The sequence below is a fragment of the Musa acuminata genome, chromosome BXJ2-3 (assembly GCF_036884655.1).
Source record: "Musa acuminata AAA Group cultivar baxijiao chromosome BXJ2-3, Cavendish_Baxijiao_AAA, whole genome shotgun sequence".
Taxonomy (NCBI): Eukaryota; Viridiplantae; Streptophyta; class Magnoliopsida; order Zingiberales; family Musaceae; genus Musa; species Musa acuminata.
Genome location: NC_088340.1, coordinates 1,834,167 through 1,846,303, shown reverse-complemented (window position 1 = coordinate 1,846,303; position 12,137 = coordinate 1,834,167). Strand labels below are relative to the sequence as shown.

General features: G+C 35.1%; 1 protein-coding gene across 4 annotated transcripts; it reads left to right on the top strand.

Moving 5' to 3' along the window:
* Positions 1-2,796: 2,796 nt before the first annotated feature.
* LOC135586745 (uncharacterized protein At4g06598-like) lies at positions 2,797-9,528 on the top strand. Of its 4 annotated transcripts, none has more exons than XM_065098113.1 (5): positions 2,797-3,153; positions 3,746-4,430; positions 8,076-8,155; positions 8,266-8,388; positions 8,824-9,528. In XM_065098113.1, the coding sequence occupies exons 1-5, from the start codon at positions 3,132-3,134 to the stop codon at positions 9,006-9,008; spliced, it is 1,095 nt and encodes a 364-aa protein (XP_064954185.1). In that variant the 5' UTR covers positions 2,797-3,131; the 3' UTR covers positions 9,009-9,528. The 4 variants fall into 4 exon arrangements, with proteins under 4 accessions (XP_064954185.1, XP_064954186.1, XP_064954187.1 ...); XM_065098114.1 differs by having other exon boundaries at positions 2,804-3,153; positions 3,762-4,430; XM_065098115.1 differs by having other exon boundaries at positions 3,002-3,153; positions 3,620-4,430.
* Positions 9,529-12,137: the final 2,609 nt, after the last annotated feature.

Sequence of the window (12,137 nt, the reverse complement as noted above, 5' to 3'; positions counted from 1 at the left end):
GGACCACCAACTCCTCCGTTCTCCCTGTAAGAAACGGCGCATCAGAAAGTAAAATGAGATCGTCGAAGCAAGCATTTATTGACTCGAGAACGTACTTACTCGTCTGTGATGGAAGCATGCCCATGTCGAGCATTCTGAACTACCAGCATGCTGTTCTCCATTTAAACTCACTTGACCTGATCATGGTCGATGTAAACAAACAAAGGATACTGTGAACACCACAGAGAACGAAGAACACGGAAATCATAAACCAAGTAAAAGATTGTTTATTCTGATGCTGCAAGAATCCATGCCAAGGTTGATATCGGTCTCCCTCAAAACCAGTTTACCGAGCAATTCAATAATTCTGACTTCCACGCTGACACGTAACTCCTATTATTCCATGCAACGTTGTTGTCGGACGGAGACGAGAAAGTCGTATGCTTCGTGTTGTGCAGGGAGTTGACCAAGCTTCAGATTACGTGTGTTTTCCTGCTCTTGGCAATGACATGGATTGATCTCTCTGCTGCAAGTTGTTCGGTCGTCTGAGAGTTGTTAGGTCAGCTGTGCTTCACCACATTATATTCTTATACTTAAAGCGTAATAATGACCTAATTAAGCTGGATCTCGTGCCATTTATGTGGAGGAAACCAACTGTTCATATCTTCCACAGCAAGTAAATATCGTTTTCTGCACTTCTTTCTTGCTCATCAATGCTTCTGGCCTGCCACCTCCTGAGCCACATAAATCGGAAGAGATGATCATATTCCATGCCAGCATTTAAAAGAGAAGAGACGTCGGATGATGAACTCCTCCACTGTTGCCAGAGTGATATAAGTGAATTAGGTCTTCCACATGTCAGGAAAATAAAGTAGGACATCAATTTGAAGATACTTTGTGATCCTTGCTGTTCATCTTCCTCACGCCATCGTCGGTCCTTAGATAATTGTATATGACATCAAACATCAATTTGAAGCGTGAATAAAGTATAATTCATTGGGGAGAAATAGAGACGGCTCTTTCCCACCAAACTCTCACCACATCTCTCGATCATCATTCCTCTCTCTCTCACTATAAAAAGCAAAATAAAATGTATTATTGTCATGCGACTCATTTTAAGTAAAGACATGCAACAGCTACTACTCCATGCCTTCCACGTCCTATTCTTCCTACTTTGCTGCTTCTTCCATTCTCTTCGAAGACTTGATTTGGGTGTGGAAGGGGTCTTCTGTATGCCTACTGTAGGCAGAACCTTAACTCTCCCACCATTCCAAGTAGGTCATCCATGACTTTCTTATCCATGTAAACCTTAGCTTAGATCTTGCACCTGACAATATTCACGCGTTGAAGTGAAGACCCATCTATTAAAAGTCTGTGTGAGCTGCGGTGACATGCATTTAGAACAAGGAACGAAGGGAGCATTCATGAGCATGAAGGGATGAGTCCAAGTCTGAGACAAAGGACCTAACAATTTGGAAATCTGTGATGTGATTTCTTTGCCTAAATTTGACTAAATTATGTATTCAATTATCTTGAAAAGTATAAATTCTTCTAGAATTTTGACAGTGTCACAACTGATCATCGATTCATGTCACAAGGTCCGAGTCAACCTGAACATCCTCAAAGCTAGATTTCGTAGGAGGAGTTTGACTTATTCATTCAGTATGACTCCCTTAAAGTAAATCATTTGGATTCTGAATCAAAAATAAATGCTTCCATCTATAAAATGGTGAGAAGAATATTGTTAGAATACAAAATATTATGAGGAATATTCTACTCTTAAGCTTATAACAACAAGGCTTTGTTGACCCGAAAGATGTCATAATAGAATGGTAGCTCTCAAACATCTTATTTCCTCGTATTTGTCAACCATCAAACAGATATAGCATCTTTTAGGGGAAGGAATAAGATGTATATAAGTAAATACGAGTTGAGATCAATCAAAACTAAATACGAGTTATTATTTTCGAAACACTTGACTAATACCTACTCATTTGACACAATACTCATAACTTCATCCCCATAATTTAGAATCGAAATGTTAGATCCATTAACTCTATTATAATTAGCTACCATTAAATATTGTAGGCTTCCAACTCAGCATCCACAGTGCTTAAATTGACTAACCAAAATGGACAACAACATCTAATAAATATTCATCAAATAATCAAATATATTAATAATCTAACTTAGATATTTATCTTCCTATTTTTTTTTTCTATATTTCATTAATAAGTATTTTAATGAACAATTTTTTTAAAAAAAATTCATATTTTGAGTATTTCTCAAAATGTGCATCCTCTTTTAAAAAAAATCCAAATTTTTTTTTATCGATTCTTTTACTAATTTTCAAATATTATAATATTTTTATTTGTCTCATTTACGGTATTTTATTGATGTACCAAAAATATCATAAATATTATTGAAAAATACTATAAAATGATATAATATTGTATCTCTTTAATTGTCATTACTCATGGGTCATTACAAAGAGGTTAAGAGTTTATTTAGATTATTTATAGTGTTTTGAAATATGCTTTATAGTATTTTTAAGTAAATTTTATAATATTTTTATTATAACATGGATAATTTAATCTAGAAAAATCATTCATAATATTTTTAGACTTTGTAAAAGACAAACATTCTACCCGATCGCATGGATTTGTAAGGTGTGAATCTATCCGTGGCACAAAAATCTCTAAAAATGGATTGGATAGACATAAATATCTCTAAGAAACACAAATCCCAATGGTTGTCTCACTCAAGTTGGGCTGTCGAAAGGCTGGTGCTAAGTAGTTGCAAGCAACACATCGGAAGGTACGCAGGGTGGCGCGGACACGTTCCCCCGACAGTTGAGCACCAGGTGGCCGCAGCTGTCACCGCCTTCATCAGCCCCTTTCTCGACCGTCGGATACTTACATCAGACGGCCCGCACTGCACAACAAGTGGGCCCGCAGGGGGGTGTGAGGGCGGTAAGCGCACCCGATGCGCGTGGTCGTCGTTCTGTTTTGCGCTTTGTCGGGTTCGGTGGGTCGGGGATTCTTATCGTCGTTTTACTTCGGCTTCCTCCCTTTCTTTGAGCTCTTCACCTGGCCTCGAACCGTAATAATACCTCTTTTAGGGTTTGATCCGGGGGATTCGGATGGGAGAGAATGAAGGATTCGTGCCGGATCAGTAAGCTTTGGCCTGTTCGACTTCTTCTTCTTGTTCTTTATTCAATTCGGTCGGTTTCGTTCCGGATTCTTCTGATCCCGATATTTGTTCTGTCGTGCCTTTTCTTGTTCTGTTGGATCTAAGAGAAGAACTATGGCTTATATGCGATGGTGACGAGTTTTCCCTGATCTTCGACGTTAGCTACTGTTAGATTAGATTTTTTTTTTTTTTTTTGGAGGAAAATTATGTTTGCGGTTCACGATGTAAAACATAATATCGTGGAATTTGATTTTGTAGGCATGTTTATGCTAAAACCCGTATGTTGTAAGAAATTTGTGAAGTATTTATTGGCTTCAGTGAAAAATCATGTCAATCTCTATACTATATACTTATTTTCGATGTCTATTCACTAGCGGGTGAGATCTAAATGCGTTAATATAGTTCCAATTACTGATCATGTTATAAAATCGTCTCTTCTTTCATTCAGGTGCATGAAAATATGATCGGTGGTGTTGATCACTCAATTATATCAATATGCACAGCATAGCTTGTCAATTTCAATTTCATTTTCCATTTCGTTTGAATTTTTTTATAATCTGCTGAAATTTTCAAGCTTGGGGTTGTGATAGACGACGCATGGCAAATACTAGCTTCAGGAGTTTAGTGCCTATCGGAAAACAATCCTTTCTTCCTCCAAAATGCCCCGTTCCAACCCTATCCCCTTTTTATGATGACCATGGAGCCACAGGATCAAGGGGCATTCCTAATGCAAACCATCGGCGCACTTCATCGGAGAGTTTTCTTATTGATGAGCAACCTCCTTGGCTTGATGATTTGCTTAATGAACCTGAGAGTCCTGTGAAGAGAGGATCTCATCGTCGCTCATCTAGTGATTCTTTTGCATATCTGAATGGGGCTAAGGTATCTTCTGGCATCACTAACCTAGCCTTGGAGGGCTGCGGGCAGAGCAGTGTTGCCACACTATGTCCATGGGGGTTGAATGAACTTGATAACCAAAGAGACATAAATCATTATCCATACTATGTGGAGAACAATTCATCTGGGAGGCCGCAACATAGAGAGTGTGAATCTACAACAACTATGGGCAATATTACACTGGGAAAGAATAAGATTGTGCATAGTAGAGCATACCCTGTTCCAAGAGAACGCAATGTAGTGCCATCTGATAGTGATGAGAAGAAAGACCAGCAGGGATCTTCCAACTATCCAAAATGCCCCTCAGACAAGGAAGATTCCTTCTCTAAGCAGTATGCAGCTGATCCAAGGAGTGCTAAACAGTAAGTTTCATGTTGATGTCTTGACAACATTCAATAGTGTTTTATCCAGTTTTTGTTTCTGCATTGCACATTGCAAGTTTCCATAACATGGATGGTAAAAGTTTAAATAGGCATCAAATCTTGTGGCATCAATGATCAACTAGAAGAAAATGTATGCTACTGCTAAGCTTTGTATTAAATTCTGAGGACTTCTGTTGTAAATTACTAGTTTGCACTTTTTTTTAATATTCTTACATAAAATGTATAAGTTTTGGTTAACAGGTAGTTGATGAACATCCTTCTTGTGTAGACTTATTATGTTGACATCAGTAAATTAAAATCACAAGTGTCAAATTTTTATATATTCATATTCTTTTCCCTAAACAAAAATATCATCATGTTATAACCACAAACATGTGGTGGATTTTTTGAGATATAACACTTCTTACAAACTCAGAAATTCGTTACTGTATACCAGTGATCTAAATTTGCGGAAGCCAGTTTTAGAGATACCTAATGTGAATTCTGAGATCAATAAAAAATGCCGCAGCATTCTGATGTGTTCAAGATACTCTATTGCTAAAAATCTTCTTTAATGTGAGTTGTTATTCTTCCTTCTTGTTGCTTCATTTGTTTCTCTGTGTTTGTCCAAAAATGTACATTTCTTGGTGGGGATCCTTTTATGTGAAGGCGATAACAATTTTTTGTAAGCTTCTCTACTCTTTCATTGTCTAGAACAAATTCTCCCATGGTTTCAAATAACAGTTGAGACAGTATGTCTTGACTCTTGACCACTATTTACTGGTCTGATCAGGGACTGTTGTTATTTTATTATCTTTTTTGGGTGATACTGCAAGTATAGGTTTATATACCACTCAGTATATCCATACCATAGGGGTCCATTAGGTTAGATTACCGAAACCTGTATCGGACCTAGATTTGAATCCTTGATTTCTCCTAGCAGTGTCACATCACACTTATCTTCTCAGTTAAGCTCAATATAATGGCTCAGGCCACCCTCATCTTTGTATCTCATGGCATCATTTGTATTGTACAATAGAAATAGACTTTGGACATTTTCAGATATGGTTCTTTTTCAAATTTATGATATTTGTCATCACTTAAACAATCAACCGGTGGATATCAATGTATTGCACTATTTTGGTTAACTCCTTGTTTATAATTTATTAATTTGTTCTTTTTTATTGCAGAAGATGGCAAAATATAATTTGCTAGTGTAACCTATTTTTCTTTGATTAACATAGTGCTGTTGACTCCATATCAACTCTGATTAAATTTGTGACGTGATTGATAGTAGTGAGACTGCTAAAAGGCTTTCATATCTATGACAAATGCTCCTCTTATCATATGAAAGAATTATGAACTGAGGCTGTCTGTACAATTAATTGAAAGTACCAGTGGGTTTTCTCTTGGATACTGTAAACTAAATTAGTGCACTACTAATTCCATGTTTTCTTCATACAATTAGATCAGAAATATATGTCATTTCCAAAAGTTGTGTTATTATTTATTTAAAGTTTCTCAGGTTAGATGAAGTAACATCTTGCATTCTTATATCCTTTAATCTAGATTCTACACCATTCCTATGTGGCCAATGTGCCTGGTGCATGTTGTCTTCTATGTTGCCGAAAAGGTTGATGACTTTGAAAGTAGATGAATGCTAGCATTGTAAATTTCATCTTTTACACTGTGAAATGCAAATAAGCATTACTAGTGAAACCTTTTACTGGATTCCAGTAGTTTGTGTCAAGATTTGCATTTTCGATTCATATTGGTGTACCGACCAAGCGTCGGTATGGTACGTACCAAGGTGTACCGACGGCATGCAGGAGCATACCAACGTTACACCCAAAATCATCGAAAATAGCTCAAAAAATACTTGAAAAATAAAAAAATTAAGATTAGGGTTTTTAAGTTGGAAATAAATATAAATTTAGTATAATTTTAGTAAAAATAATGTAAATTAGGAAAGAATAGTAACATTTTTTTTAGGCTTTGAGGAGTAATTTTGTGACATGTTCCAAATCGTCCTTTCGTTACTACTGAATCAAAGAAATGATTTGAATTGTATCATTTCTATAAATATGTTATACTATCACAAACATATAAATCACCTTAATATGTATGAAATATAAAGATTTAACCTATTAAGTGTTTAATTAAAAAAAAAATCAATAATAAATATATTAATTACAACATTAAAGACCTTAACTACTCCCTAATTAACACTATTCTACCATCAAAAATATATCAAACAACATATTAGACATTAAGTTATACACCACATAGAATATGCTTAAGCATCTTATAAATCAATAAAAATCTAGAAGGAAAATACATATCTCTTGAGTAGAATGTTTTTCCTTTTAATCTTCCTAAATTAGCCTCATATATTTGATCCAATCCATATATAACTTTGTTGAGTTTAGGAGAATAAAAATATGAGAATGAGAGAGCGATGTGAGTGAAAAAGAGTTTGAGAGTTGAAGAGATTGAGAAAGTGAAATAAGCTCAAAGAGGGAGGTGGAAAGGGTTTAAAAACATTTTCTAAGCCTCAAATGGTCAATCAGACCATTTGAAATAGGGCAATCTTAGCCCTTGATCGGTAATGATCGAAATTTGACCGTTACCTCGATAAAGGTCGGTAACTATCGGATTTCGATAGTTACTGTCCGGTACAGACCCCGTATCACCTGATATGGGGTTATGTGACAGTACCGCCCGGTAGAGGGAGGTCCACATGTCGGTATCCTGTTAGACTGGTATGTACCACCTATACGTGTGGTACAGGTCAACACGCCAAACCCTGGTTTGTGTATCTTTGCTAGTTTAGGGTGGTTTTGTTAACTTAGGTGGCAATTCTTTTGTAAATGTTAGTTACATGCATTAGGTGAGGCTAACAAATTGCAGAAACTATAGAGATGGCTGTTATTTTAGATTTTGTGTCATTTATGCCCTTAGAAAGACATTGCCAACAGTTCTATGTAAAATACATAAGTCGTGACATCTTTTGAGAGTTGGTTGTAAAATATTCTAGAATGTTGTTCATCTAAATGAACATCATCAAGTCAGAAGCTTTATCAGTCCTTGTCTGTTCAAAGTTTTTGTCAGTTAACAAAAATAAATGCTTATTCCTGTGGACCTTATTATTTCCTGCGCCTCTGATTCCTATCGTGCTTGACATCCATGGTATGCATCCTTTACATGTATCCATAATCGACTTCAATGATTAGAATTGTATATGCCTTCTTCATATTTGCTGTAAAGCAAACTGAAGGAAATGGATAAAAGATCAGGCAATCTGACAATTGGTATGCACAATTAAGCAATGTTTTTTTTTAAAATGGATATGTAGCAATAAAAGGCTGGAATTTCTTTTTACAACAGGTGAATAATCATAACTGCAGTGTGCTATGGTGTTGAAACTTACTTTTTCAATGTGTCATTTAACAATTTAAGGACACTGGATCACTCCTGGATGAAACACATTCATTGTGCTGCTTCACTTAGATGTTAGGTTTGTTTCAATTTTGATTTTCTACATTTCAAACATTAGCAAGAGTCAAATTAGGTCTATGAAGTCTATGAAGTTGATGAGTATGTTCCATTTTCTAATTACATGCACAATCCTTTGTATTATCCCAGGCAGTTTGCTCGGCGCTCTCGGGTTCGGAAGCTTCAGTACATTGCAGAGCTAGAGAGAAATGTTCAAGCCTTACAGGCAAGTCTTGGGAGATCACCCGGGCCAAAATGATCTTAGCAAGCCTTATTTTTGGAAAAGGAGACTTTGAAGAATCTCATAATAATTTTGTTCGCTTCATGTTTTCATAGGCAGAAGGCTCAGGGATTTCAGCTGAACTGGAGTTTCTGGATCGACAAAATCTTATTTTGAACTTAGAGAACAAAGCGTTGAAGCAGCGTCTTGACAGTCTATCCCAGGAGCAGCTTTTTAAACGCTGTAAGCATCTAATAGGTTTGGGACTAATCTAGCATTTGCACCAGTTAAAAGAATACCTATGATTTCACCCATTTCACCAATTTCACAAAATGATACTAGCATAGTTAGTGGGTCATAAACTCACTCTGCTACAACCAATCCCCAAATTTTAACAACCACTTTAGGCTGTCTGACCTTGGTGCTTTTAACATATATGCTGATGTGAAATTCTTGGTGAATGCACTTCAAAATACACTGGCTGTCCTAAGTCTCCAGCTGGGAAACATTATCTATTTTAACCTAGTGGAATCTTATTTTGAAAAATATTCATCCTAAATTTTTTTTTTTCATGAAGATTAATTTTCCAATTCTTTTACAAAATTTTTCACTGAAGTGCACAATTTTCCAGAATAATATCATGAACTTTCAAACTTAAGTTTATTTGGTACAATGCAGTCCAGCAAGAGATGCTAGAACAAGAGGTTGCTCACCTTCGAATATTTTATCAGCAACATCAGGCGGCTCCCTTACATGGACACAGGAGGAGTACAGACCTTGATTCCCAATTTGCCAATCTCTCCTTGAAGCACAATGACATGGATGCTGGACCTGACCCAGTCACAAACCCTCTTCACATTTGAATTTTCATCTACTCTTCCTAACACTTGGTCATATGATCATGCTTGGTCTCCTTATCCACCTTTCTGTGGCAGACTCCAGATATGGCATGGAGAAGCAGGATGGGAACATCAAAGATGGATAATGTCCGAAAGTTTGATAACTTGGGAACTGGGTTATTGATTCGTTTTCTCATTTGCTTTTGTGCTGCACCTCATGGTCATGTTCAGTCCACGTCCGTTGGTGACGCTCGACCAGTTGGTGGTGTTAGGCTCTACGGTTCCTGATTTTTCTGTCTTTATATCTTATAAGTCTCCAACTCCTCTTTTTTTTTCCCTTCCTGTTTCACTTGAGAATCCATTATTGCTAGCTCAATTATCCAACATTTGAATACTTGCAGTTCCATGAAGGGTATGTAAAATGTCTACAACATGGAATAACTTTCATTGTATGTGATTATGTTGCATCATTATGCAAGAGAAAGTAGGAAGCTTCAACAACATTATGGAATTCTCTTATATATTCTGTAAAAAATTGCAGTCATTCTCTTTGTTGTTTGTGATTGCTTATGACAGACCATTAATTGGCCAGGTTAAATTAGTGTGAGCTCCAACAGGCAAACGATAACTATCTGTCATGTTAAATTTATGCTGATTTGTTATTAGCCACAAGTTATTTTCTTGATTCCGATGACGTGGCCTCAAAATAATTTGGGAGTTGTATGTTTTGAGTATCATCATCAGAACACAGTAACCATGGAAGGTAACTTTTTATTTCTCATATGGATTTACTAATGCTGAGGCTGTCAACTGCTTCTACAGTAAATATTTTTGGTACATCAGGTAAATCCTGTACAAGAACTGTTTTCTACCAATGCAGCCATGGCAATGAGGTCTATGTTTCAAGGAGATGCAAAAACCGATAGAATCGTACCGATGCAGTCATGGCAATGAGGTGAGGTCTATGTTTTATGTTTTAAGGAATGCAAAAATGATTCGATATGATTTGATTAGTATTTATTAGTCGGAATACGGACTATCCTTGTTTTGAGTTATCCAGTTCAAATATTAATTTTTAAAAAATATAAGTTTTAAGACTTCTCATTTTCTCTTTTTTTGTCACCATCTCATTTTCCTCTATCACCTCCTCCTCGTCTTTTATCATCTTCTCATTCTCTTTTTCTTTCTCTTCCTGTCTATTTTCTCATACCGTTATATACTCACACGGTATATTTGTATGATTCAATTTTATAGTTTCTATTAAAGTCTTCTTAGGTATTCCTTTATCTCTCATCATACTATTAATATTAATTATTTAAAAAATTTATATTACTATATTCAAACATCCCATAAGCATAGCTCATATCATCTTAAATGATTTTCTCTTATATCTTTTATTGAAGTGATACATAATTGTTTACGAATAAAAATATTTTTCTATCTTTCCTAGTAATTCCATGAATCCATCTCAATATTTTCATTTTGACAACATAATTTTTTTTTAATATTATTTTTGAACTATCCAATATTCAGATCAATAAAATATTATTCATCTCAAAACTAACTTATAAAATTTTTAAATTCAATATCAAAATCGAATATGGTCTTCGTTGCTATGTTCCATAAATTAGGATTCAAGAGCATATTTCTATTAATTCTTTTTAGCACTGAAAGAGAGTTTCCAAATTCATCACCCATATTATCAACAATGACAAGATTTTTCATTTCAAGAATAGAACTAAGCAAATTAATCATTTCTATCTAATCCAAAATCTTTTTAGAAGCGACATGTTCTCTTCCCTAGTCGGTCAAAAATCCAATTGTAACAAGCGGTATCTGTCGTACCAAAGCGTACCGTCCGTATCGGGCGGTACGTACCGATCCGATAGGTATTCGGTACGCGGACAGCCCGGTACCGCTACAGTACTACACAGTAGCACTGCTACAGTACTACACTGTAGCACTACTACAGTATACAAAAATAATATAAAAATATCAGTATACCATGGAATACCGCTCGGTACGCCCTGGTGTACCACCCGGTACACCGGTACCGTACCGTATCGAGCCCGGGTCAAAACTCCGATACGGTACGGTATGACGGACCTTGGTAACAAGTACGAAATCTTTCTCTACTAAAAACGACAGATGATGAGAGGAGAGAAGATAACCCAAGATTTTTTTTAATGATGTATCCATGCAAATTTTACATAAATAATTAGTGTTGATCTTCTTGATTTGGGATCAAAATATAGGTTGTGTTATCTCATACCTTAAAATTTAATTTTTTTTATATTCTTATAGTTTGACAAATAGTTTTAAAACATTTTTATTAAATAGTGTTCTATTTATTTAATTGGTAAATTATAAAAGAACCTTTGTTTTTAGATTTTTCCTTGCAAGTATCCTCTATAATTCCCAAACAACATTCTTTTTTCCCTAATACATAAAATATCATTTCTTCCCTTTTTTTAATGGACATCTATAGTGTGGTCCGATCATAATATTTTTATACTGTCTTGCGATGCTTTCAATAATATAATTATATTTCTAATATTTTCTTGATATTGTAGAAAACACTATAACACAACATGAGAACACTATAAATATTATATTTTAATAAAAATTAATTATATAAAAACTTTGTGCTATAGTATTTTTACTAAATTATAATATTATTTGATATTATTAAAAATATTATAATATAATTAAAAATATTATAACAAGATAGATTCATCCAATGGGCCGATTCATGGGAGAAGGAGAATATTCTAGGTATAAAAAAAAAAGAACATTGTTAGAGAATTCTATAGGACACTTCCCAAGTAAAATTTAGAAAGAGATGTATATATATATATATATTCATACAATAACAACTGAGTCAATTTCTGTTGAAGACAAGATGCAAAATGAAAACAAATTAGATAATATGACATAAAATCAATGATAATGGATGTTGTTAACCTTAATCTTGTGAAAAATTGAAATACGATTTTTTTTCCCAAACAGAAAAAAGAAAAGGGACATATTTCTACTAACTTGGGACCTCTGAAGACCTTTTTTAATTTTTTGGCATTGACTTGGATCATGCTTAATGAGGCCTGAGGACATGTGAGATCAACATGAATTGACAAGTAGAGCCCAGCGGTAGAT